Raw genomic sequence first — 24,881 nt, 5'->3', positions numbered from 1 at the left:
GAGACGGAGAGAGAGGGTTCTGAATGTAAAACAAAGTTACGATTACAATAAAAATTAATACAATTCATCTTGTTTTCTGATTAATCGTTATTTGTAATATGATCTATCTGATTAATCTTTTATCTTAATCTTCCTGAAAAGTTTCTCTTTTAAAAAATAGTCTTCTCTGGGGGGTGTCCCTTTTTTAGCCCGGATGAATTTTTCTTGAACCAATGACTATTATAAAATAATTATAAACGATTGCTTCAATAATTTTTCGTAAAATATTCTAATTTCAAAATAATTCATAAACAATTTCTCGGTACATTAAAACAAATACGGATACTAATGAAAAATTCCAAACTTTGTACCCACTAAACATTGGAAAATCAACGTTTTAAAATGTAAAAAATAAACGCAACTTGCAAAATGTTAATTTTTAAAATTAATAATATTTAACAACCGCGGTAGCCGAGCGGTTAGGAGTGTTCAATTCGAATTCAACATTCTTGAGGTTCTTGGTAAAAATCCCGCCACAGCCCAAAGCTTAATTGAAAATAATTATATATTTATTATTGTTTGAAGTTTACTTAATATTAAATAAACTTATGGTATATTAACCATTGACATGTCTGAGGGGATGTCTTGAGGGGAGTTAACAACTTACATTGCTCTCTCAACTTTACTCAAGGGTTAGTCCTTGACGATGAGCCATCTTCACTTTAGTTGTTTGGCGGAATTACAGAGACGAATTATGCAATTATGGAATGAATTAGACTAATGGGCTAGTAGAGAATTTATCCTGGTACCTAGAATATTCGATGGGGATTAATTTATTTACAAAGGATATTTTGAAGAGATTAGAGGTGGTATAGGAGACATACTAGGGAGCGTTGACTATGATTCTGAGGACTTAGATCGGAAGAACTGAATTCCATGGATATTAATGAGCTTACCGGTGTCTCACTGTTCCAGTCTATGTGTCCAAATCTGTTTCAGTAGCTGTTTGTAGAGTGTCTGTTAACTTTTTTGTCGACATTTTAAATTTGCGTCCAAGTCGTTTATACAGTCCGAATCGTCTTTTCAGTTCCAGTATTTTCATTTGTTTATATCGGCTCCAGATTAAACTTGAGTCAAAATAGAATCCAAGGTAGCGTACGCAACCCCATTTAGGGATGGGAATGTTATGGAGTAACATTGTGTGAGTCTTTTGCTTCGAAGGGTAGAAAGGTTGCATAATTTTACCATAATATTTATCCTCTAAAGTTTGATTTATTCGGCTATCCGTTGGGTGTGTGTCTGGAGATCCTCCGAGGCAATTGCAGAATCAGGGTGAGAGGAAGTTGGGATGACTGTGGTGTAGAGAAGGCAAAGGAGCGGTTTATTAATTCCCATTCGCTCAAGAAGTTTGTTTTCCAATAATTGAGCTTTGTTTAAAACAACCTAAGACTAACCTTTTCAAAAGCAGTGAACAGTTGAAAATAAAATAACTTAGATAGCAAACGGAATAGGAATTCTCTTCATTCTGATGACTGACGGGTAAGCATAGAAAGCTTAAATTGAACCCTTCTATTATTCGCTTCGACGATAAACTTCCGAAACAATTTTGTACGCACGGCTTTGAATAGTTTTTATTTACTCCAAGTTTAGAAGATCTTAATTTATTAAAAATAATTTACACGAGTAATACAAAATTGTTCAAATCTTGTTGAAAAATATTTTAAAAAATCGTTACCTCTTTGAAATTGGTTAACGCCACTGGAAGAAAATAAACTTTAACAACAAGAAAGTCACTTAGCGATAAGTCGGATGAACGGTTCTCGGCAGAAAAGTGAAAAGTTTTGGCCGGATGTTGTCACGGTGAATAAATGGTGCCTTTTGTCGCAATCAATGCCGTAAGGTTTCAACCACGCTGTCTACAGAAATGCTTAGTTAACCATGACACAATAAAAATATATGAGTCTCAAAGATGTACAAACCTTTTTCGTACTTTTTTCTTAATAGTATTGTACAATCAGAATACATTATGGATACTCTAACGTATAACAACTAAAATCACTGATTTGTGATTTAATGTATGATTGTTAATTAATGATTATTTATAGATCGTGAGATGCGGCCTGGTGTGATGTAGGTTCAGAAAAACATTTTCTTTATCGTGCCACGTTTCGATCTTTATTGACATCTTCTTCAGAGACTGGGATTTATAAACATTGTTTAAATTATACAAATACATGGGAGATGTGAAAATGAATTTTGTACAATGATGTACACAATATTGAAATTTTAGGTATAATTAAAGTATTGGTACTTATTCAAAGTGCGTGTTTTCCGTGTAGATTTGTCACGGTTGTGTGTCGTGTTTAAAGTGCCAGTGAAATTATCCATTAAAGGTTTTTGTTTATATATCTTGGATTTTAAAGGAAGGAAGGAGGGAAGGAAGTAGAAATATAAATTCATTTTTCGATGAACAGACGACTTTTTGAGGTGAAAGGGACAGACAATGGTAAAAAGGGTAATGGTTTGTTATTCCGGCCTGGTTAGCCTTTCAGGATTATTATAGACGGGATTATTAGGGAAAGGAGAGATAAATTGTTGGGAATTTAGAGTATGTCGTAATGTTTGATGTGTGGTATAGCCATGGGTAGCAACCCTAAGCCCCATACTTGCAGATATAATTAATGACACCTCTATTAAACCCAGTTATACCACAACTTCCTTTCACGTTACCCTTCCTCACTAATTACGTAGATGGTATATTGACAGCAGTTCCCACAGATCAAATTCATCAAACTACATTAGATACATTTAATATCTTTCACCCACGCCTACAATTTACACATGAAGTCGAAAACAACAAAACAATACCATTTTTAGATACACTCGTAATAAAACAACCAGATGGGACATTAATCACAGATTGGTACCAAAAAACACAGATCGCTCAACTTTACATTGTACATATACTTTTTTCTTTCCAAAAGGTGGATTGGGGATGAGTATGACCTTTTGGAAAGAAAAAAGTATATTTAAACTGAGAAGGCTGATCAATCACCAAAGAAAATATTTACATTGTACTATCCCCTTCATAGAATAGTAAATACGGCCAAAGGGCTACTTCACAAAATTATTACCTTAAGCCATGACTCTTTTCACCACAAGAACATAAAGAGCATGCATAACAATCCTACCCTAAACACATAATCCACAGAATCATTAACAACTACAACTCAACACTAACACTATCTGATATCAACCAATAAGACATCATCAATACTATCATAGACAAATAACATACAAATCCGTTCCCGGCCTATCACACAAATTAAACACATTTCTCTCTTCCGATAACTTTAAAATAACCTTCAATAAACTGTGAAACCTATTTACACCCTTTTTTTCTAAAATTAAAGATCCCACTCCAGTAACAAATATGTGTGATGTAATTTACAAAATGAATTGTATAAATTGTCCGGCAAATTACATCGGTATTACATCAAACAAAATCCCACAGCACTGGCTACCCACCATTTTGAACACCAACACAATTTCGACTTCAACAATCCAAAAATATTAAACGCAGAACAAAACAAACATAAACGTAACTATTTAGAAATGGTTTACATCAAAAGAGAAAAACATAGCATCAATTACAGAACAGACACATGTAAACTCAGCCGCAGCTATGCTAATATCATAAATCAAATTCAATATTAATAACATATTACAATTAATTAAGGTTTTTAGTTGAGATAAAAAGTCAGTGTCCTTGTTGACTTTTTTATTTTGAACCAACTAATTTCCACTTTTGAGTTGAATTTTTTGCCCCTGTAGGGCAGTGAGACGTAGCCTAGAAGGGTCACTACTGGGTGATTTTTCGATCTCTTCTGTTAGATTGTTTTTATTTCGTTTTATATTATCTATCAATTAATTAAGGTTTTTAGTTGAAATAAAAAAGTTAGTGTTAAGAGCGGGATTCAAACCCACGATCTTCGGCTAGTTACGCCGCTGCTCAACCACCTGAGCTATCGTGACTTCGATCCACTCGGACACTAACTTCCCATCTCAACCCTATCTTTTTAAATTTTTCCTCTTTTTTGCCATTTTTTAAATGTCGTGTATTCTATTTGATTCTCGGCGACAAATGAAATGGCCAAGGAGAGCTTTAGTAAAGATATACTTCATTTAACTTATTAAATTCACTAGTTTTTGTGGTCCGCTTGTCCAATATTGCAATTAGTTAAGGTTTTTAGTTGAGATAAAAAAGTTAGTGTCCGAGTGGATCGAAGTCAAGATGGCTCAAGTGGTAGAGCAGCGGCGTATTTAGCCGAAGGTCGTGGGTTCGAATCCCGCTCGTGCCATTGACTTTTTTATCTCAACTAAAATCCTTAATTAATTGTAATATATTAATTGGTCAAGCGGACCACGAAATTAGTGAATTTAATTAATAACATACATATATCATCATCACATCACACAAAACATATAAACCAATCATTACACTCCATACATCAAACAATTCTACATAGTATAAATCTAGCAAAATGAATTTCTATCCCTACTTCCTTCCCCACTCATTCATTAAACCTTCAATTTCAATATTGTGTACATTGTTGTATAAATTCATGACTCCTCATATAAAAACGTCTTTTCTATCCCCACTTTCTTCTCCACCTCTTCAAAATCCAACGATCCAACAAACATAAACATCAATATCTCACTAGCACTATCAGTAATGACGCATGTACACAGAAAACAAACACTTTGAGTAAGTACAAATACATTGATTAAACATAATATTTCTATATTGTATATATGATTGTATAAATTCATTTTCAAATCATACATGTATTTGTATAATTTAAAAAATATTTATAAATTTCAAGCCCTGAAGATGATGTCAATAAAGATCGAAAGGTTGGAATGATAAAGAAAATGTTTTTCTAAACCTACATCACACCAGACCACATCTCACGATCTTTAAATAATAATTATAATCTTTAAATTAACAAGTATAAATGATAACAAGTAAGTAACAAGAAAATGAGGTGAAAAATTCTAGAACCTAGTAGGATATCGGTGCAATTGATTTATTATTGGCAAAAAGGTTTACCCACAAGTGGGTTTTATCCTCCATGCCTTTTAGCCGTTTTATAATTCATATTAAACTGGTCTTCTTCTATCAGTAAACGAAGTGCCATTCACGTCGAAAGTTCTTTTAAAATTCAAACATTGCCTTGCTTCCAGGCAACCGCTCAAGATTATCAACATGATTTTTTTATTCTTAAAGTTCACCAAGGAATAGTCCATTAAGGACTGTGCAAGAGAAATGCAAGTTTTTAATAAATTATTGCGGGAAAAATGTACAATATTTTCAAAATCTGATGAACTTTAAAAATAATTAATCATTTGCCATTGCATAGGTTGTAATTTGTAACAAACAAGCAACAAAATTGGTTGTCGGTGGCCGCAACGGTTGAGTCATGAGCTCATCACTGTTGGCCGCTGGATACTTAAATACTTACTACTTTCCCAAAAACACTAGCACCCCGATGATTCATATCACCTCGCAGTTGAAATACCTCGAAAAAAAATTAAAAGAATCTTCAATGCAGCATCAAATCAAACGTCTAAAATTTTAAAACTTATTAACGAACTCGGATTTGTTGTTTTGAAACTTGGATTTTTTGTTTGTTATTTGACTAAATGCCCTTGTATTTACACAGTACATACACAAATGTCAGTGTATGCATTCTGTTTTGGCGGCTTGCCGAATGAAATAACATAAAATAAATTAATTAATTGAAAAAAAATAAGACAAAGTTACGGCTATTGCGGAAAAATGTGAACAGAAAATAAAATAAAGAATGAGTAAATGAAACCTAATGAAAATAAATGAAAATTAATTTTGGGGAATTGCCTTAAGGAGAAAAGCGGAGAAGGAAAATAAATCGCATGCGGGGCTTCTTCTGGCTTCTCTCGACGGCGCTAGGCTGGATGTTGGAGTTCGTGCCCGGATCCGCACCTGCTCCTCTCGGTAAATCGTCGTTGAACACAGAGAAAAGTGTCGAGGATGAAGATGCCGAGAGAAATCACAAGAGCCAAGAGAAAGAGAAAAAAACCGATACGGAGATATTGGCGTGTTCAAGACCTGATTGCCTATTACCGAGCCTTCGACTCCTCTCCTGCCCCAAAAAATGCCCGGCCCAAACACCCCCCCTCCCGGAGATAGGCTATAAGCACAAGCCCTCGAAAGCCACAAGAATTATGAAAATGTAGAAATTATAAATTTTCCTGGCGTAAACACATACATTTATCTAATGATTTTGAATGTCTCACATGAAAGTGACCCAGACCTTGCTCCATCGGATTGGCAATTACTCAGACCAGATAATTTTTATGTTGCCGATTATTCATACATAATTGTATGTATTATAAGCACGTGTGCATATTAAGTATTAATGGGCCATATTACATTTGTATACGATTTTTCATGATATAACATTCGTAATAGGAATAAAAAAAAAAAAAAAAAATTAAAATGACTTTTCTGCGAACGGCTTTCCGAACAAGATAGAATATCTTAATCAAGGGAGAAAGGAGGAAAATAAGTCATATGCGTGGGTTTGGTTGGCATGACGACTGGGAGATTTTCAGAGAATTGCTGTATTTACAGGGTTTATTCCATTGTGATAAGAGTGCCGCACAATTCTGTTCTTCATCCTCTTCCTCCGTTGGCGTGTTATTGTGGTTGCAAATATTTTAGAAAATCTGAGAACGCGAACATGTTTTTCCTGGACGAGTTTGTGGCTGTATCAGTGTGTGATTTTTTTTAAATAATTTGAAGTACATTACAACTACCTTCAAATAGGTAACAAGCAGTAACAGTGAGCAAGGTAATACATACAAACTTAAAACAAAGGGTGGAGAGGGTCTTTACGAGCTTGTATTTTTGAAAGTATAAGGTAGCGAATATAAAGCGGTACGTTAATTAGTGATAAAACAGAAAAACTGATGTTCTCATTGAGCTATCAAGGTTGAGATGATACCTTTCGATAAATCATAATATTTTTTCATCATGTCACTATTACACATTAAACGAACCGGGAATTCATCAAATTGCATTTATTCGTTTGTTTTTGAAAGCTCCGATTAAAAATGAAAGCTGGGTAACGTTTTAATTGGGAATCATAAATAACATTATATTTTTATGGAGCTTCTAGGCGACCAAAATAAATAAAAAATGGCATAAATAATAGGTTCACTGGTTTTTGTGGTCCGCTTGACCAATTAATATCTTTCAATTAATTAAGGTTTTTAATTGAGATAAAAAAGTCAGTGTCACGAGCGGGATTCGAACCCACGATCTTCGGCTAGGTACGCCGCTATTCTACCACTTGAGCTATCGTGACTTCGATCCACTCAGACACTAACTTCCCATTCTCAGCCAATACCTTACATAAAGATTAATTAATTGAAAGATGATATTTGGTAAGCAGGTTCACGAAATCCAATGAAGTATATCTTCACTAAAGCTCTCCGTGTCCATTTCATTGGTCGCCGAGAATCAAATACATTACACGACAATTGAAAAGTGGCAAAAAGTTGGGAAAATTCGAAAGGTTGGGTTGAGATGGAAAGTTAGTGTCCGAGTGGATAGAAGTCGCGATAGCTCAAGTGGTAGTGCAGTGGCGTATTTAGCCGAAGATTGTGACACTGACGGTTTTATCTCAACTAAAAACCTTAAATAATTGATAAATAATAGGGGTAATTCACAAGTTCACGTAATTCGCTCAAATTTATTTGTAGAAACGTTGTTGCTGATAACTGAGTTTTCCTTAAAAAATTGAGCATGACAACTACTTATGACATCAAAACTGTTCATCTTCCAATGTTTCACTGATTTGCTAATTTTCTCCAGATTCTTTGGAAACTCATTTAAAAATCAGAATGAACAGTTTTCATAGGATAGAAGAGAAGTATAGAGAAGAAGATCTTTGAATACATAAAAATCATTAATAAAATAAACAGGGTGTCCAGTGCACAGACGTCACTACTTCAGGAGGTTTTCTCTTTCTAAATTTGTATTCGAGATAACAATAATTTTTCAGGCTATCTCAATCTTTCAAGACTTTATTCCATAAAATCTTAATCCTACTTTAATTTAGATTTCACCAATGGAAAGAACATTATAAACTGTAGATTCTTTAGTGGATTTTATTTTAATCTTCAATTCATAAAATAAAAAATCAGAAGTTAAACTTTAGCGAGTTTCTTAGGTTTTGTCTAATGTTTAAGTAAGATTCTTGGTTCTGTAAATACTGACATACATGACAATACAATGTTGCCCCTACTAATGAACATTAAACACATGTCTTAATTTCTCAATCATCAGTTTATCACCAATATAAAATTAACGTTAACTTGCTAAAAATGTACGAACGAACGAAGAAACGGTTTAAAAAATTCGTTCAATAAGATTTTGAAACTTCGATTAAAAAAGGGAAAACAATACAAAATTAATGAAAAAGACGCTTTTGTACAAAATAGAATAAAAAAGGATTCTACAAATTAACTTAAATGTTCAATATATACACCTTTTTGAAGAATGCAAGCTAAAGAAGGGGGTATTTTGAACATTTGATTTGTTGAAGCTTTTTTTATATTCAATTTTAACCCAAAAGTCAGTTTTGTTTATTTTGTATTTTATCATTTATTTTTGAAATCAAGTTTCAAAATATAAATGACTTTTTTTAACCATTTGTAACTAAAAAATCATATTATTAACAATTAAACATTAATTTTGCATTGATGATAATAATGACAATAGACATTTAATTTTTTTTTAATGAATATGTCGCGCTGACTGTATCCTTCCTCTAACTATTTTATGACCCTACTACTGTCATATTCCCTAAAATATCTGACTGGGTCCATTGAAAAAGGTTTAAGAATAAGAACAATATCAAATGTTTCTTTTTTTCCAACGAAGGAAAAAGGTTAACTAAAAGCGATCTTTAGGCGTCGCAGAATGGAAGGGCATAATGCTACCTTTTGTTCAAATGGGATTAATCAGTAAAAACGTAAACAAAGAAGTAAACCAATCATTATTTACTGTTTACGTCTATTACGATAACTCCTAATTACTCCCAACTACTGTAGAAAAAAAAACCACCTTTGAAAGTCGTAAGTAATTGTAAGTCGGGTTCGAATGCAGAGCCGCTGGATTCGAACCCGGGGCGTCAACTTTACAGCGCTGTGTCAACGCCTAAACCGTTGCGCCCCTGTATTTAATTTGAATCTAAATAAATTGAGCGGTACATTACATTAGTCCAACAGTGTATTTTGTTTTCGAGCAATTAAGAAATAAACTATATTCTTGAAAATGGCACATAATGGCAAATCCTTGATATCGAACAATTTTTGACAACTCCTTCAAGGAAAAGGGCTAGAAGTAACAAAACATTGAAAATCTATGAAACTACATGTTCAATACAGTTTCATTAAATAATAACAATTTTTTTAAAATATTGAAATTTGTTTTGTATTGAGGACGTTGCATTGGTACAGTCGATGTCCTTGAGGCAGTAATCATTTGTACTACAACTTTGTACACTTTGTACTACAAAGTGTGAATAATTATTTCAACCTCGTATTTAATTGACCGTATTAATTATTTTAAATAATTTTACTTTTTATCTAAGGCCTTGGTTGAGGTGAGAGAAAAAAATGAAAGAATGATTGAAAATATGGCAAAAAGAGGGAAAATTCGCAAGATTGTAGGTTGAGATGTCGAGTGATGTCCGAGTGGATCGAAGTCACGATAGCTCAATCGTATTGGCCAAAGGTCGTGGGTTCGAATCCCGCTCGTGAAACTAGCTTTTTCATCTCAACCAAGACCTTTAATAAAAAGTATAATTAATTAAAATAATTCGTTCAACATTGGAAGGATGGAATATAAATCGGCGGTGCCAAATTAAATCAGGACGTCACATCGGCGGAGGGAAAGTGCCTCGGTATTGACGTCCTTGTTTCACGTTGGCAGCCCTGCCGGCCCGGCCGCTCTGACCCGTTATCTAGCACCGGCTACCGCCCGAGAGGTTATTCATAAACGTCCGTCGTTCGGCTTATTTGAAGAAAATGAGCAGAAAAGAGCCTTTGTCTCAGTTTATTCAGCAGATCCACGGAAGGCCAGTCGTCGTCAAATTAAACAGTGGCGTCGATTACAGAGGTAAACGATTTTTTTGTTCAAAATGTCCTTTTTCTAAAGATCCAAAACGTTCAAACACAACCTTACCGTAACCATGACTTCAACTTGTTTACTCACATAGCATCAAAATTATTCGTTACAATGACAAGAATTAGTGTTAAACTTAATGAGATTTACATTTTTAAGTTACATATTTAAACAATGAATAAATGGTTAAACTAGAATTTGTTTGAAGGTAGCTTTATACGATTTCATACCTGAGGGGGATTAGAATAAGTCATTTTGATGCTCAAGGACTTGATTTTTAAGCCAAAAAGGTGCAGGCGTATTTACCATATAGTAAGAGTGTGTTTGCAATCTTGCAAAGCTCATGACTGGAGCTGGAAGTGGTGGCTGCAACGGTTCAGGTGCTGGGTACAAACCCTACATTCTTACAATTTTTTTCCCCAAAAACAACAGCACCCCAAGGGTTGATATGGTCTATGCTGTTGCGAATACTCGTTTTAAAAAATTAAAAAATAATTAAAACATTTAAAAGAAAATTAAGAACATGACAGCTTTCTTCCATCTTCTCTATGGTAAAGCCAACCCTCCCAGAAAAAGTACTTATATTTTGTTGTTTGTTTCAAAATATTACTAACACTAATTACACCGTACTTATTTTAATGTAAACTAAATCAACAGAGATCATGAGTTTTAATTTTACAATTAAAAAAAAAAGTTTGAAAGAAAAATCACCAAAACAGGAAAATCATTTAGTGAAAATTTAACTAACAGTTTATCCTGATTTTTATGTATTATCACATTGACTGTGGAGAATTCATACATGCGTGCTGAGAGAAGCAACTTATATGCAAGGGATGTCTTCCTTTGCATTTCAAAGGCTTCTCCCAAATGCAGGACCAGGAAACAGTTATAATAATATGTATAACAATATTTGTAATAGTATATGTAATATTAATGTAAACATTGAGACATACATACACTATGTATATATATTAAAACAATTATATTTATTTGGGCCAATCTACTTTCCATTGGTTTTTAAATATCTTATGTCCTACCGGTATATACAAGTATATTTTTTTCTTATAGAGGATCATAAAATATATTTTTTATTGTTTGTAATTCAATGTAGTAGTCATTAAAATTATAAAAATCCATGTTTAAGATATAATATTCTAGTTCTTATGTATTTTTTGGGTTGGTTGTTATTAATATTTAATTCCATATTTTTTATGTATTCAAAATATGGACGTATAATTTAAAATACTGAAGCACAATTATTAGTGTTTAAAATGTTTTTGCATGAATAGTTAACACCATCACATTAATTTTTTTAAAGGTGTTCTTGCATGTCTCGATGGCTACATGAACATAGCGCTCGAACAGACAGAAGAATACGTGAATGGGCAGCTTAAGGAAAAGTACGGTGATGCTTTTCTACGAGGGAACAATGTGCTGTACATCAGCAGTCAGAAAAGAAGATACAATTAACAATTTTTTTAACATATTTTTTAAAAAATGTGTATATATATTTCTCAAAATGTAAAGAACAAAATATAGTAACAATTTTTTAATTACCAAGCTGTTGTTTTCTGTCCTTATATCCTATTCAATAAAAATCATAGCATGTTTTACTTACGTTTTTTAAATTTATACTGATCGCACAACTTGTTACGGTACAAAATGCTAATATGATATGCATTGAGTAGAATTTAATTGTTGAAAATATTCTTGATATAAAGAATGTGATTTAGTCCAAATGTTAATATTATTTTCTAACAACTGGACATAATTGTATTTATTTAGAATTTAACATATCATTTAAGTGTGTGTTTTATGTTCATAGCAACAATAAAGCTAGCATATTGAAAGCCTTTATCAGCCCTCAACAGCTTTACGGTATGGGCCTTAAGTTAAGTTGAGTAGAAAAATGGAAGAACTTTATTTATCACTTTTCTATAATGTAACAAAAATAAATGTGACAAGCAAGTAGATTCAACTTTGATTCATAATTCATGATAGTGACACAACTTTTTTAAATTTTGTATAATGACAGTCTTTTCACTGAAAGGCAAATGATAAAACTGACTAACATTGTTACAAAAGAATTGGCAGAATATGACGAGACTAAACATAATGCTGCCTTATTTGGACATGAAATGTTTAATTACAATTGAGTCTTGATAACAGTTCTAATAGAACTTCATTGAAAAAGAAATTGCTAAAAGTCTATAATGGTCAGTAATGATAAAACTTGTCTACTGTTCTAATGTAACTACTAACTACAGCACAAAAGAAGGATTACAGTGATGACAAAGCTGCTGGCAATGTAAAATTGAACAGAATTGCCAATGATGTGAATAGTAAAGATAAAACATGAAAAGAATTATAATATAAACAATACCTTACAAAAGAAATGTTATTATGGTCAGTAATAAAATATAGTTCAATTTGAAAAAGAAAACAGTACTTGTTTGACCAATAATGAAATAACTGCTCACAACGATTCTAATCTACCAATATTATGAAATAAAATTATAAATAATTGGGATTGTTCCATAAATAAGTGAGTTGAGTGAGTGATTAAAAAAAATAAACTCATAATATTTGGTTAAATAAACGTGACACGTGGAATAAATATGAACTTAAACAATTAATTATTTAAATAATTTTTCTAATCAGTGCTGCATAGGTTTATTTTACTCGAGAAAAATTCATAAACGTAAAAGGCCCGATGTATCCCTTACATCGCGACATTAGTCGTGGTCCTAGCCTTTTAAGATTCTGGCTTTCTTGAAAAGTCTGTGCATTGAAACGTGATGATTGTGAACGAAAAATGCCAGGATTGTGTTACCAAATTGAAATAGTAATTGAATGAATGGGTAAAAGCGGAAACAATCGCTAATATTTTAAGATGCTGGTTTCTTGTAAGTGTTTTAGTTTAATTTTTGAATAAAATTGTTTTTATGAACAATGATTTGTATCTCATCCAAGCTTTGCCAGTTAATAAAATATTACGATCAATTTATCTACTAGTTTTTATTATAAGGCAAAAATCAGTTAATCATAACAAACTTTAGGTTGAATATTCGTTTTCCCAAAAATACGCTTACCCTGGGTTCAAATTTAGTCCCGCCAAAAAGGAAATAGCGTAACAAAATGATAATCCGAGCACTGTTTTATATTCCAGAAACCCAAGCGGTTGTAAAGGTTTCAGGCCCGGAGTGAGATTTTAACACAAAATGATAGGGCAGACGTTACGACCACCTATAATTGTCAATTGTTAAACAAACTGGTTAAACCGATAGTTTTGACTATTTTAGTTATGCTCTGAACACTTGCCAACCACGAAGAATAGCATATTAACTCGTTTAAAAAAATTTACGTTGTCATTCTTTTGTATTTGCATTTAATAGCAACCTGTATTTTTAGAATTATGAGTTAAATTGACTTGTATTTAAATATAATCCTTCCTTCTTATTGCTTGCTGAAAGTTGTTCTTCCTAATAAAGTCATATGAAACTTATTGAACACTACTGTCGATGACTGATTAGCATGTCCACAGCTAGTCTGGTCGTCAAAATAGTACACTAGTTGTCTTGAGTTAGAACGTTAATATGTTTCACATGCTTTCAGAGACGGTTTATCACATTTTGAGAGGGAGGCTTTAGCTTTGAAAACAAAGAAGGTCGTGAAAGGGTTTCTTCCCTAGATGAAAGACTTGCAGGAATTTTTCAGTTAGGAAATCTACCGTCGCTGACCACCTTAATGCAATTGTAAAGGTGAAAAAGCTCAAAGTTGGGTTCCTCCATACATTAAACGGCCGCCAAAAAAATCATCGTTATGAAGTTTGTGTGTGTTTCTTAGTGACCTGTGGTTTCAATTTGTTGGAGTCGTGAGGAGCGGTCAAGAATAGGATTTAGAAAATCATCTTTTTCAATTTTGTTACGTTTCTACCTTTATTCGGGTCATCGTCAGGGCTTGGGTTTAACAAACCTTTCTTGGATAGAGTTGTTACTTGTGATGAAAAATGGATTATCTACGATCTGGACAGTGGCTTGACAAAGAAGAAGCAGCATCACACTTTCCAAAGTCACTCATAAAAAAAGGTGATTGTGACGTTGGTAGTATTCATTTGGGCTGATTTGTACAGCTTCTTGAATCCTGGCGAAACAATCAATGCCGAAATGCTTTTCATGCATACCAAATCGGCAGTCAGAGGCAGGGAAGGGATTTCATATATTTTAGGATGGGGTTCGGTTGTTCGACAGAGTTGTAGCCTGAGTCTATTACTGTTTGTACCCTTCCTGAATGATCTCCCTGATTGTTTGAAATTTGGGATTCACTGCGGAAAGACCATAATAAAGACTATTATACGTGTGTGGTATTTAGTGACCGTTAGTCAATGATTATTCGGAGATCGTGACGTGCGGTCTGGTGTGACGTAGGTTTTAGAAAAACATTTTCTTTATCGTGCCAACGTTTCGATCATTATTGAGATCATCTTCGGGGCCCGGGATTTACAAACATTGTTTAAATTTAACAAATACATGTAGGATGTGGAAAAAAAATGAATTTGTACAATGCCAAAAAATAAAGTTTTTTATATACAATCAAAGTATTTGTACTCACTCAAAGAGTTTATTTTCTTTGCTTTCAGAAAACAAACGCTTTGAGTGAGCACAAATACTTTGATTGAACATGAAAAACTTTTTTTGTACACTATAAATCCCAGGCCCTGAAGAAGATGTCAAAAAAGATCGAAACGTTGGCACGATAAAGAAAATGATTTTCTAAAAACCTACGTCACACCAGACCGCACCTCAAGATCTCCGAATAATCATTCTGTTATACGCCGACGATGAAATCCTGGGCGATTCGCCAATTATAATGCAAAAAAATATCAACGCTTGGGGGCATATTGTGACAACTGGAAACTTTCAGTAAATGTCAGCGAGTCTAAAATGATGGTTTTCAGAAATGGTGGAAGGCTTACTGATTATGAGAGTTGTAAATTCAAAGCTGCGCCCATCGAAATAGTAAACAAATATAAGATCTAGGCATAATTTTCACAACCCAACTGTCCCTTAACCATCGTTTCAAAAAGAAAACCCAAACAGCTAAATTTGCTGTGAATTCTATACAGCAGAACCTCATGCCCACAATCTCATACCTGTCAACAGTAAATTCAAACTGTTTTTAGCTGTGTGTCGCTCTATGGTGTGTTATGCTGGTCAGGAGTGGGGCTACAGACGGTATGATATAATATGATATTTTGTTCGAAATGACTATCGCCTACGCCGTACATCACTAGCTACATGATTTATCTTATTTATCTATCTCATCTTTATATACCCTTTAAACCTTCATATTTCCTATGTGCACAGGGTCCTAAATCTTCGCAATCACAGGCTACCTAAAGTAACAGCATCAAAAATTATTAGGCACAAAATAATGCTGTATTTTATACTATAATACAAAATAGTGCTTTTCTTCTTTTTCCGTATTTTTGCACGTTTTTCCGGCAAACGGCTGATTACCATAGCTATAGTGAGCTTATTTATTTTTATACTTACAGCTGTAACTCATTATAATATTGAATAAAGTACATTTTCAATCATTTATTCAATCAACGCAGAAATGTATTGCTTTCAAATTGAAGCAATGCACCAGAAATTAGTATTATTGAAGCCATCTTTGGTCTTTCGAAAAAGTTCTCTTCTGTTACACGACAACACGAAAACTGTTGAATCTTGGTTATGAGGTTCTTCCTTACTGTCATATTTTACAGACCACTTGCCTACCGACACCGATATTTCAGCCACCTGGATAACGTTTGACATCATAAAAAATTTACAACCCAAAATTCGTTAGAAAATACGAATACTGAATTCGTTAATAATAAAGACCCAAAATTCTATTCAGAGGGTATAGAGAAATTGCCGTCATGTTGGGAGAAGTCTATTGAGAGAAATGGAGGGTATTTTAAATGTTTAAAAAAATTAATTGGAATAATTAAAACGGTAAATTAAGATCCCTATTGAAAATATAGATTAATTTAATTGTTTTTATTTCATAACGATAAACCTGCACTATTTTCCCGACAACGCAATAATTTACCGGCAGGCCTCGAGAATCAACCACCTCGGGTGTTGGTAGACAAGGATCAGATCTGGGTCTGGTCCGTCCAAACACATTCACACTCTCACTCATTCCTAAATACATTCTTTCCTATTTACATGCCAATTTAGTTAGGGGGTTGGTGAATATTCCTCCTTCACTCTTTAACGTATTATAAACCAATGGGTCGATGGGATACTCAATAATCTGCTATCGGTCATCCCACACTTAAAAACCACGTTAATAAAGGCATTCACCCTCAACACACAAAGCGACACAAAATTATCATTATTATATGCAATCAAAAAACAAACAACCTGTTTCCTCGGTAAGAATCGGAACAGGGGACCTAGATATTTGCTACCGTGCTCAAGCACAATTCTCATATCGGGCGGCTTCCTTCGCGCTCCCTATATAGACTACCCTGCATGACGGACACATACACCAGCTTTGGCTCAAAAGTAAGTGTCCGTGTGTCAACTGCGTATGGCCATTTCTAAGTTTAGATTAGGATATCCTTCTCGTTTAAATTCTCCGGAGGCCACCTACCAATAGTGAGCTTCACTCATATGAGCTGGCATTATTTAATTACATTAAATTACTCCGCATGGCATATATTTGATAAAGAGTAATAACATTTTGATTACCAATAAATATTTCATCAATCAATAAATATATTTCAACTTTCAATTAATTAAGGTTTTTAGTTGAGATAAAAAGTCAGTGTGAAAAGCGGGATTCGAACCCACGACCTTCGGCTATATACGCCGCTGCTCTACCACTTGAGCTATCGTGACTTCGATCCACTCGGACCCTAACTTCCCATTTCAACCCCACCTTTTGAATTTTCGCTCTTTTTTGCCATTGTTCAAAATGGAAAATTAAGCTCAAGTGGTAGAGCAGCGGCGTATCTAGCCGAAGGTCGTGGGTTCGAATCCCGCTCGTCACACTGACTTTTTTTATCTCAACTAAAATCTTCATTAATTGAAAGATATCAATTGGTCAAGCGGACCACGAAAACTAGTGAGTTGACTTTATACAAATACATGGTTCATAAGAAATAATACAGATTTTTGACACGAAACGGAAAAAATCGAATATAAATATATTACAAATAAATATGTAACTTTATATAAAAGCAAACATTGTTGATTAAAAAATTGAAATTCTCTTAAGGCTGAATTTCCTTGTTTAGGTTTGTATTAATTTGAAAGGGCTCTGGCGTGGATAAAAGTTTATATTTTTTTGTTTTGAGAGGTGATGAAATTAATTAATCAATTTAAAAAATGCGACATGCTTCGCCAGTTAAATTTACACCTCGATGATTTTAACAGGTAATTTTTAAGTGTTTTCGATTTTTACGATGGGAATTCGCCGTCGATGTGCAAATCTCACGACTATTCTTTCAACGAAGTATCACCCTTAATTCATCCCTAATCCCTTCATTTTCGTTGTCATATCTGGGTGAATTCATTTTCTTCTCAATCGTGACTACCTTGTATATAATTATTTTATTAATTTAACACGAGGAATTTTTTTATGCAGTACGGTAGAAAAAATATAGCCGTTGAGCGATAAAAGTAAAATAAGCTACACAAACTTCAAATAGTGAATATATTTTCTTTCTTTTTATTCCTATTTCCATCCCTTTGTTATTAAACAATCAAGAGTTTTTAAGTATGAGATATAAAGCACAAGGGCGACCAGGACTTTTGTTAATTTTAGGCTATTGTCAGCAACAGAACGACATTATTCTAAAAATATCCTTGTTAGATAGAACACGAGCCAGAATTCATAAAATAGAAAAAATGAATAAAAAAAAGATCTCTCCGAATCTCAGGTTATTTTATTGATAACAATAATGATAACTATTCGTTTTAGAGAACATATAAGGCCAGATTTAGTAAAGAAAAGTTGTTTGAGCAACCTCTCCCTTATCACTCATATTATCACTAAATTAGTATTATTTATATGTAAGTTGCTGATAGCTACATTTAATAAAGTCCAAAAAGCTATGCACCAAAGGTAAATGGGAAAGGGTACAGCAGGAGCAGGAACAAAGGCAATTTTTCTAAAGATCGAATTCCACTTACCAAAGTATTACCAGAAATGGCAAAGATTCCCAAGGTCCTGTTGAAGATAAAATATTTTCTAGATAAATTTAATAATTTAATAGCACTGATGATCCAACATGGTATAAAAGTAGATCAAGTCTAAGACCATGTGATGTTTCTTTGTCCGATGTTTTAGGGATCAAAGAATGAGTGGATGAAGGAATTATTCTAAAAGTTGAAATGTAGCGAGCTGAAATGGAGGTTTATGAATATATTGCAATAATAAATGTCCCTCAAGGTTTTGAAACTCGAATTTTTTATTTATTTTTTGTTATAACCTTGTTTAAAGGACTGGAAAATCGTAAATGTCCCTCGACATTTTGAAGTCAGAATTTTTTACATATTTTATTATAAACATGTCTAAAGGACAGGAAAATCAACTGGGCTGAAAGAATCTTTTAAATTTACGATTTAATTTTTCAAAAGAGAGCGAGTGACGACTGTCAGTATAACGTATTTATTAGTGAAATTAAACCAATTATCTTTGTAATATATTTGAAAGTCAGTTCTCATATGAAATTGTACGTTTTTAACCGTTTTAATTTCCATTTTAACAGGGTTTTTTTTGGGTAGAATGCATAAAATTAATAAGTAGGTTGATTAGAGTAAGGCTAAGTTGGGGGGGTCAGGTGACGGATAGGTAAGAAAGTATCGTCACTCTCACTCTCTCTCTCTCTCCCTCTCTCTCTCTCTCTGTACGTTCTTTCTTTTTCCCTTTCTTTCCTTTCTTTCTTTTTTCTCTCTTTTCTTTTCTGACCACACTCTATCTCTCTCTCTCTCTCTCTGTATGTTCTTTCTTTTTCCCTTTCTTTCCTTTCTTTCTTTTTTTCTCTCTTTTCTTTTCTGACCACATACTCTCTCTCTCTCTCTCTCTCTCTCTCTCTCTCTCTCTCTCTCTCTNAGGTTGATTAGAGAAAGGCTAAGTTGGGGGGGTCAGGTGACGGATAGGTAAGAAAGTATCGTCACTCTCACTCTCTCTCTCTCTCTCCCTCTCTCTCTCTGTATGTTCTTTCTTTTTCCCTTTCTTTCCTTTTTTCTTTTTTCTCTCTTTTCTTTTCTGACCACACTCTATCTCTCTCTCTCTCTCTGTATGATCTTTCTTTTTCCCTTTCTTTCCTTTCTTTCTTTCTTTCTCTCTTTTCTTTTCTGACCACACACACACACTCTCTCTCTCTCTCTCTCTCTCTCTCTCTGTATGTTCTTTCCTTTTTCCCTTTCTTTCTTTAATTTCTTTTTTATCTCTTTTCTTTTTTATTTCTTTTCTGACCACTCTCACACTCTCACTCCCTCTCTCTCTATCTATCTTTCTATCTTTCTATCTCTCTCTCTCTCTATCTATCTAACTATCTCTCTCTCTCTCTAACTCTATCTATCTCTCTCTTTCTTCTTTCTTTCTTCCCCTTACTTCTTTTTCCCGTTCTTCCCATTCACCCATCCATCTTGTCCGTACAGGAGTCCTCCAAGACCCTTATTCTTCTTTGCAGATGACAATGCAATCCTGTCACAATGATCCCGTCCTTACCGTTCTCTACAGTCCCACTGTACCATCTTGAGCCTTGGCTAAAAAAGTGAAGAATAAAAATAAATGGGGGGGGGGGCGTCGGTAGATACGTCGGCGTATCTAGCCTAAGATTGTGGGTTCGAATCCCGCTCGTGCCATTGACTTTTTTATCTCAACTAAAAACCTTAATTAATTGTAATATATTAATTGGTCAATCGGCCCATGAAATTAGTGAATTTAATGAATCTAAATGAAGTATACTTCACTAAAGCTCTCCGTGGCCATTTCATTTGTCGCCGAGAATACAACCCGATTACACTATATTTGAAAAATGGCAAAAAGGAGGGAAAATTCAAAAGGTGGGGTTGAGATGGGAAGTTGTTGTCCGAGTGGATCGAGTTCACGATAACTCGAGTAGTAGAGCAGCGGTGTATCTAGCCGAAGATCATGGGTTCGAATCCCGCTCGTGCCATTGACTTTTTTATCTCAACTAAAAACCTTAATTAATTGTAATATATCAATTGGTCAAGCGGACCACGAAATTAGTGAAATTCAACGATTATTTAGAGATCGTGAGATGCGGTATGGTGTGATGTAGGTTTAGAAAAAAGTTTCTTTAAATTGCCAACGCTTTGATCTTTACTGAGATCATCATCAGGGCCTGGGATTTATAAACATTGATTAAATTATTGGGAGCTCGTGTGCTGCGGTCTGGTGTGACGTATCTATGATTGCAAAAATCCTAAACAAAATCCTACCCACCATTTTGAACACCAACACAACTTTGATTTCAAAGATTCGAAAATATTAAACACAGAACAAAACAAACATAAACGTAATTTTTAGATACAGTTTACATCAACCTAAATAAACCGAGATAAACACAGCATCAATTACAGAACAGAAACAAGTAAACTCAGTCGCATCTACGCTAATATCATTAATCAAATTCAATATCAATAACATACATATATCACACAAAACATATAATACATATAAAACAATCATTACACTCCACACATCAAACTATTTTACGTTGTCTAATTCTTCAACAATTTATTTCTTTAATCTCTCCAATTCCTTTCATTATAATCCCCTTCTGTAATAATCCAGAAAGGCTTACTAGGCCGGAACGACAAACCATTAACCTTTTTTCCCATTTTCGCCCCTTAAACCTCAAACAAGCTGACTCCTCATTGAAAAATGGATTTACATGCCGACTTCCTTCCCCACTCCTTCAAAATCAAACATAAATAAACAAAAAATATTAATATCTCACTAACCCTCTCAACATGACCAACAACCCTGACACAAGTTCAGGAAAAGACACGCTTTGATTGGTACAAATACTTTGAAAAATCTAAAATTTCTATATTGTGTACATCATTGTATAAATTCATGTTCATATCTTATAAGTATTTGTAAAATTTAAACAATGTTTATAAATCCCAGGCCCTGAAGAAAATTTCAATAAACATCGAAGCGTTGGCACGATAGAGAAATGTTTTTTTAAAACCTACGCCACACCAGACGATCTATAAATAATCATTAATTAACGGTCAATAAACACTACACATTGTTTTCAACAGTATTTGCTAGCGTTTGAATGAATGAAAATAATATTAACCCACTGTCAACAATCCTGTAAAAGGACAAAATGGATGATCCATGATGTTGATATATTGCAACAATTATATTGTTCAATTTTAATTTGTATAGCTTTTCTTACATTAGTAATTGTTTTTATAATTGTGTACGATATCAGGACATATAAGGAATTAAATGGGACAGTGAAATATTGGTTTAAATTGTTGGTTTTATTGCGTGTGGACTGAGCGATAACGACCCGGTGGCCTAGTCCAAGAAGTGGTAAGTTAATCCCATCTCTTTCGGGGTAAAGGTGATTATCCTAACTAATCTCTGGTTAAAAACTTGCTAGAAGTGAGAGATGAAATGAGAAGTTATTAGATAAGACGAAAATAGAATTGATTATCACCTTTTAATATTATTTCAATGGTTTTTATATTTACATGACTGTTTTAATTAGCCATGAAAACTTTTATGTCAAAACGTGAAGGTCATTAAAAAACTACCACCTAGAATGTTTTTGGATTGTGAATTATTTCGTATATCAGTTTAGAATAAAATATTGGCTACAAGTGTTTTATCATGGGCAAGTTGCACAAATTTTTTGCACGACTATTGTCGCGTCGTCGATTTTGCGTTATTGGGGAGTGCGGACAGGTTTCGTAAGTTTTGAATCGTTAGGTTAAGTAAGGTTAGGAATAACCTTCCTTTTAGATAAGTATAACTAGGGTTAAGTTACGATAGTTTTTCTTTTTTCTTTTTTTTACAGCTCTGGTTTTTCCTTGACATATTTTTCCAGACGATCCCAGGCCTTTGATCGTTATGGCACGAGGGGTTGTTGTGAAAGCTAAAGGCCATCCTTCCATTTATATACTTCCTTATTCTCCAATCCTTCCTACCGAAACTTCAAAGTAACCCAAGGTACCTCTTCTTCTTGTACTTTTCACATTTCAGCCGGCGTCCCGCAGGAATCCCACTTGCACCCTTACTTTACTCCTTCTTTACGGCTGATCTATCATTAAATTCTGACATCGTAACCTTCACATACGCCGATGACACGGCAATCCTCTCCCCAACACCGATCCTTTTACTTCTTTCAGCAACCTCCCATTTTCATATGCTTGGGCCCTGGCTTCGACATTGTGTTCCCGAGTACTCATCGTCAACAAGACAAGAGGATCTTTAGCGTCCGCACCTGGCCTATTCGGCCTTATCAGACGTTTTGATTCTCAAAATGAGAGCTGACTCACTTCTGCATACGACGGAATGGTGTTACCGCCGCAGCATTGGTGTAGAGGTTTCCCAGCCCCTAAGGGCCAGTACAACCACGCTCTCCGCTTGTCCACTCCGAATGATCGGGGCCGCATTGTGCATCGGGTCGTATGCCGCACGCGAGGGGCTAACAGGCCCAAATACATCGCCCCCCCCCCCCGCGTACTCCCTAGATAGAGAAGGCTACTCTATCTCTCTGAGTATAGAGGCTCCCCCAGCGTAGAAACTTCCGGGAACGCCCCGGCAGCGGTTTGGTTTAAAGTGGAATTGCTAACCACCCCCTAAATGAGCACCGCCTACGGTAAAGTCTCTTTTCGAACTCATCCTACACCTGTCACGCGCATTCGAGGGACGCCATAGGCTCAGCCTAGGTGGTCCGATCGCTGCCCCAAGGGTACCACGCCGGTCATACGCACAACAATGCAAAGCATACTCGAGTCTGAGACAACGATTCACTACCCCCTTCCATTCGCTTACTTACGCATTCGAGGGACTATAGCATGCTCATTGCTTACATGCTGTCGTCCGGTCGCAACGTCTCCCGTGAGGAACGGGGGGTAATACATTGGCCATGCGCAAGCTTCACGAAAGGTCCCAGATAGAAGACAGCCTCTGTCTAAGTTCCCGCCAGGGGCGTCACCAGAAGCCACCACGAGTCCTTTCCCAATGTGACTCGGGCTGGTTTTCAGAACATTTCAGTCACCCCGTGGTACAGATGGCCATACAACCCTCCCCCGTCTTTGCAGACAGGATCTGGTGCACTGGCCCTCGTGTGACTCTGCTAAGGCACCCGCCCATGCCCTGGCTTCGACAGTAGTGAATCTTCGTAAACAATCAAAAATCTAAATACATAATTTTCACCTTTAATCATAACTTTCCCACCTGTCCATTTAAACGGCATCCCAATTCCTCCAGTGAATAGTATACGATACCTTGGACTTACGTGAAATCCACACACCCGACGGAAACGAATTGTCTGTAAGCTTACATTTAAAATGCTGTACAGACTGCTTGACAAAAGATCTTAACTGACATTAATTAACAAAAAACTATTATATACTACCCTAATCGTCCCAATTCGACCTACGGGCTTGAACTGTACGAACAGCCAAGCGTTCCAATATTAATAGAACTCAATCCCTATATTCCAAACTCCTTCGCACAATAGTTGATGCTCCAATCTACGTAACCAATGATGCTATCCACTCCGATCTCAAAATACCCTTCGTCCCAAATGCAACCCAGTCCAGCTACAATAAACTTCACTCCAATCTATCCTCTCATGACAACCATTTAATTTGCAACCTGTCCCGCTTAACCTTTCCTAGCAACCCCCTTAGACGACTGAAGGGCAGGTGGCCTCGCGACCTTCTGATTTTGTAACTTCAGCAACTCTAGAGACTGCTATTGACACCCTATAATGGTCAATTACGGCCACTTTTACTGGATGGAAGTGGGTAAAATCAATCACCTCAGACATATTAATGTGCATATAATATTGTGTATGTGCATGTCTAGATGTATATAATTGTATACCATAATTGCTTGTTGCGTTTTGTATAGCAGACTCCAGTGATGACCTCAGCTCTTTGTCGGCCCCTAAACTTTTCACATTATTATTATTATAGTCAAGCTTGAGAAAATCTATATTAGATTCTCTTAGAGTGTGGAACTTGGCAATATCGACAATGGGGGATTTAGGAATGTGTCAACAATCGCAAAGCCGAAACCCAACAAACGAAATAGAACAAACAGTCGGAACGATTGGCCGCCCACACGGCCACAAAGAAAAACAAGTTGAATTAACATTTTCACATTTGAATGCAATCGTGAACTTGATACATTTTGACTGATGCTATACAGCAATTACAAGAGGATTGAATTATGCAAATTGTCCCAAGCACCATTGGCAGCTGGTGGTTATTTACGGTTATTTTTTAGAAGGCTTCCGTTCGCCAACGCGAATTTCACTTTTCATTATTAAAAATATATTATTTGTGTCAGTTTGAGAAGGAAATATTCACTTTACACATCCTGAATTGTACAATGTTCATTAAATATTATTCAACGGGCTCGAAGATTCAAATATTTG

The 24,881-nt window shown here is 35.0% G+C and overlaps 2 protein-coding genes across 2 annotated transcripts in view; one reads left to right on the top strand and one right to left on the bottom strand.

The window, feature by feature from the left end:
* The window catches only part of LOC106670928 (cholecystokinin receptor-like), a 140,658-nt gene that overhangs the window by 74,508 nt on the left and 41,269 nt on the right, over positions 1-24,881 (bottom strand). The window lies entirely within an intron of this gene.
* Positions 10,046-11,703, top strand: LOC106670932 (U6 snRNA-associated Sm-like protein LSm6). The gene is made up of 2 exons (XM_014401614.2): positions 10,046-10,210; positions 11,535-11,703. The coding sequence occupies exons 1-2, from the start codon at positions 10,120-10,122 to the stop codon at positions 11,684-11,686; spliced, it is 243 nt and encodes an 80-aa protein (XP_014257100.1). The 5' UTR covers positions 10,046-10,119; the 3' UTR covers positions 11,687-11,703.

This window comes from Cimex lectularius, unplaced genomic scaffold (assembly GCF_000648675.2).
Source record: "Cimex lectularius strain Harlan isolate CLEC.00 unplaced genomic scaffold, Clec_2.1 scaffold38, whole genome shotgun sequence".
NCBI classification, from domain to species: Eukaryota; Metazoa; Arthropoda; class Insecta; order Hemiptera; family Cimicidae; genus Cimex; species Cimex lectularius.
This window is presented reverse-complemented; position numbering and strand designations above follow the sequence as displayed.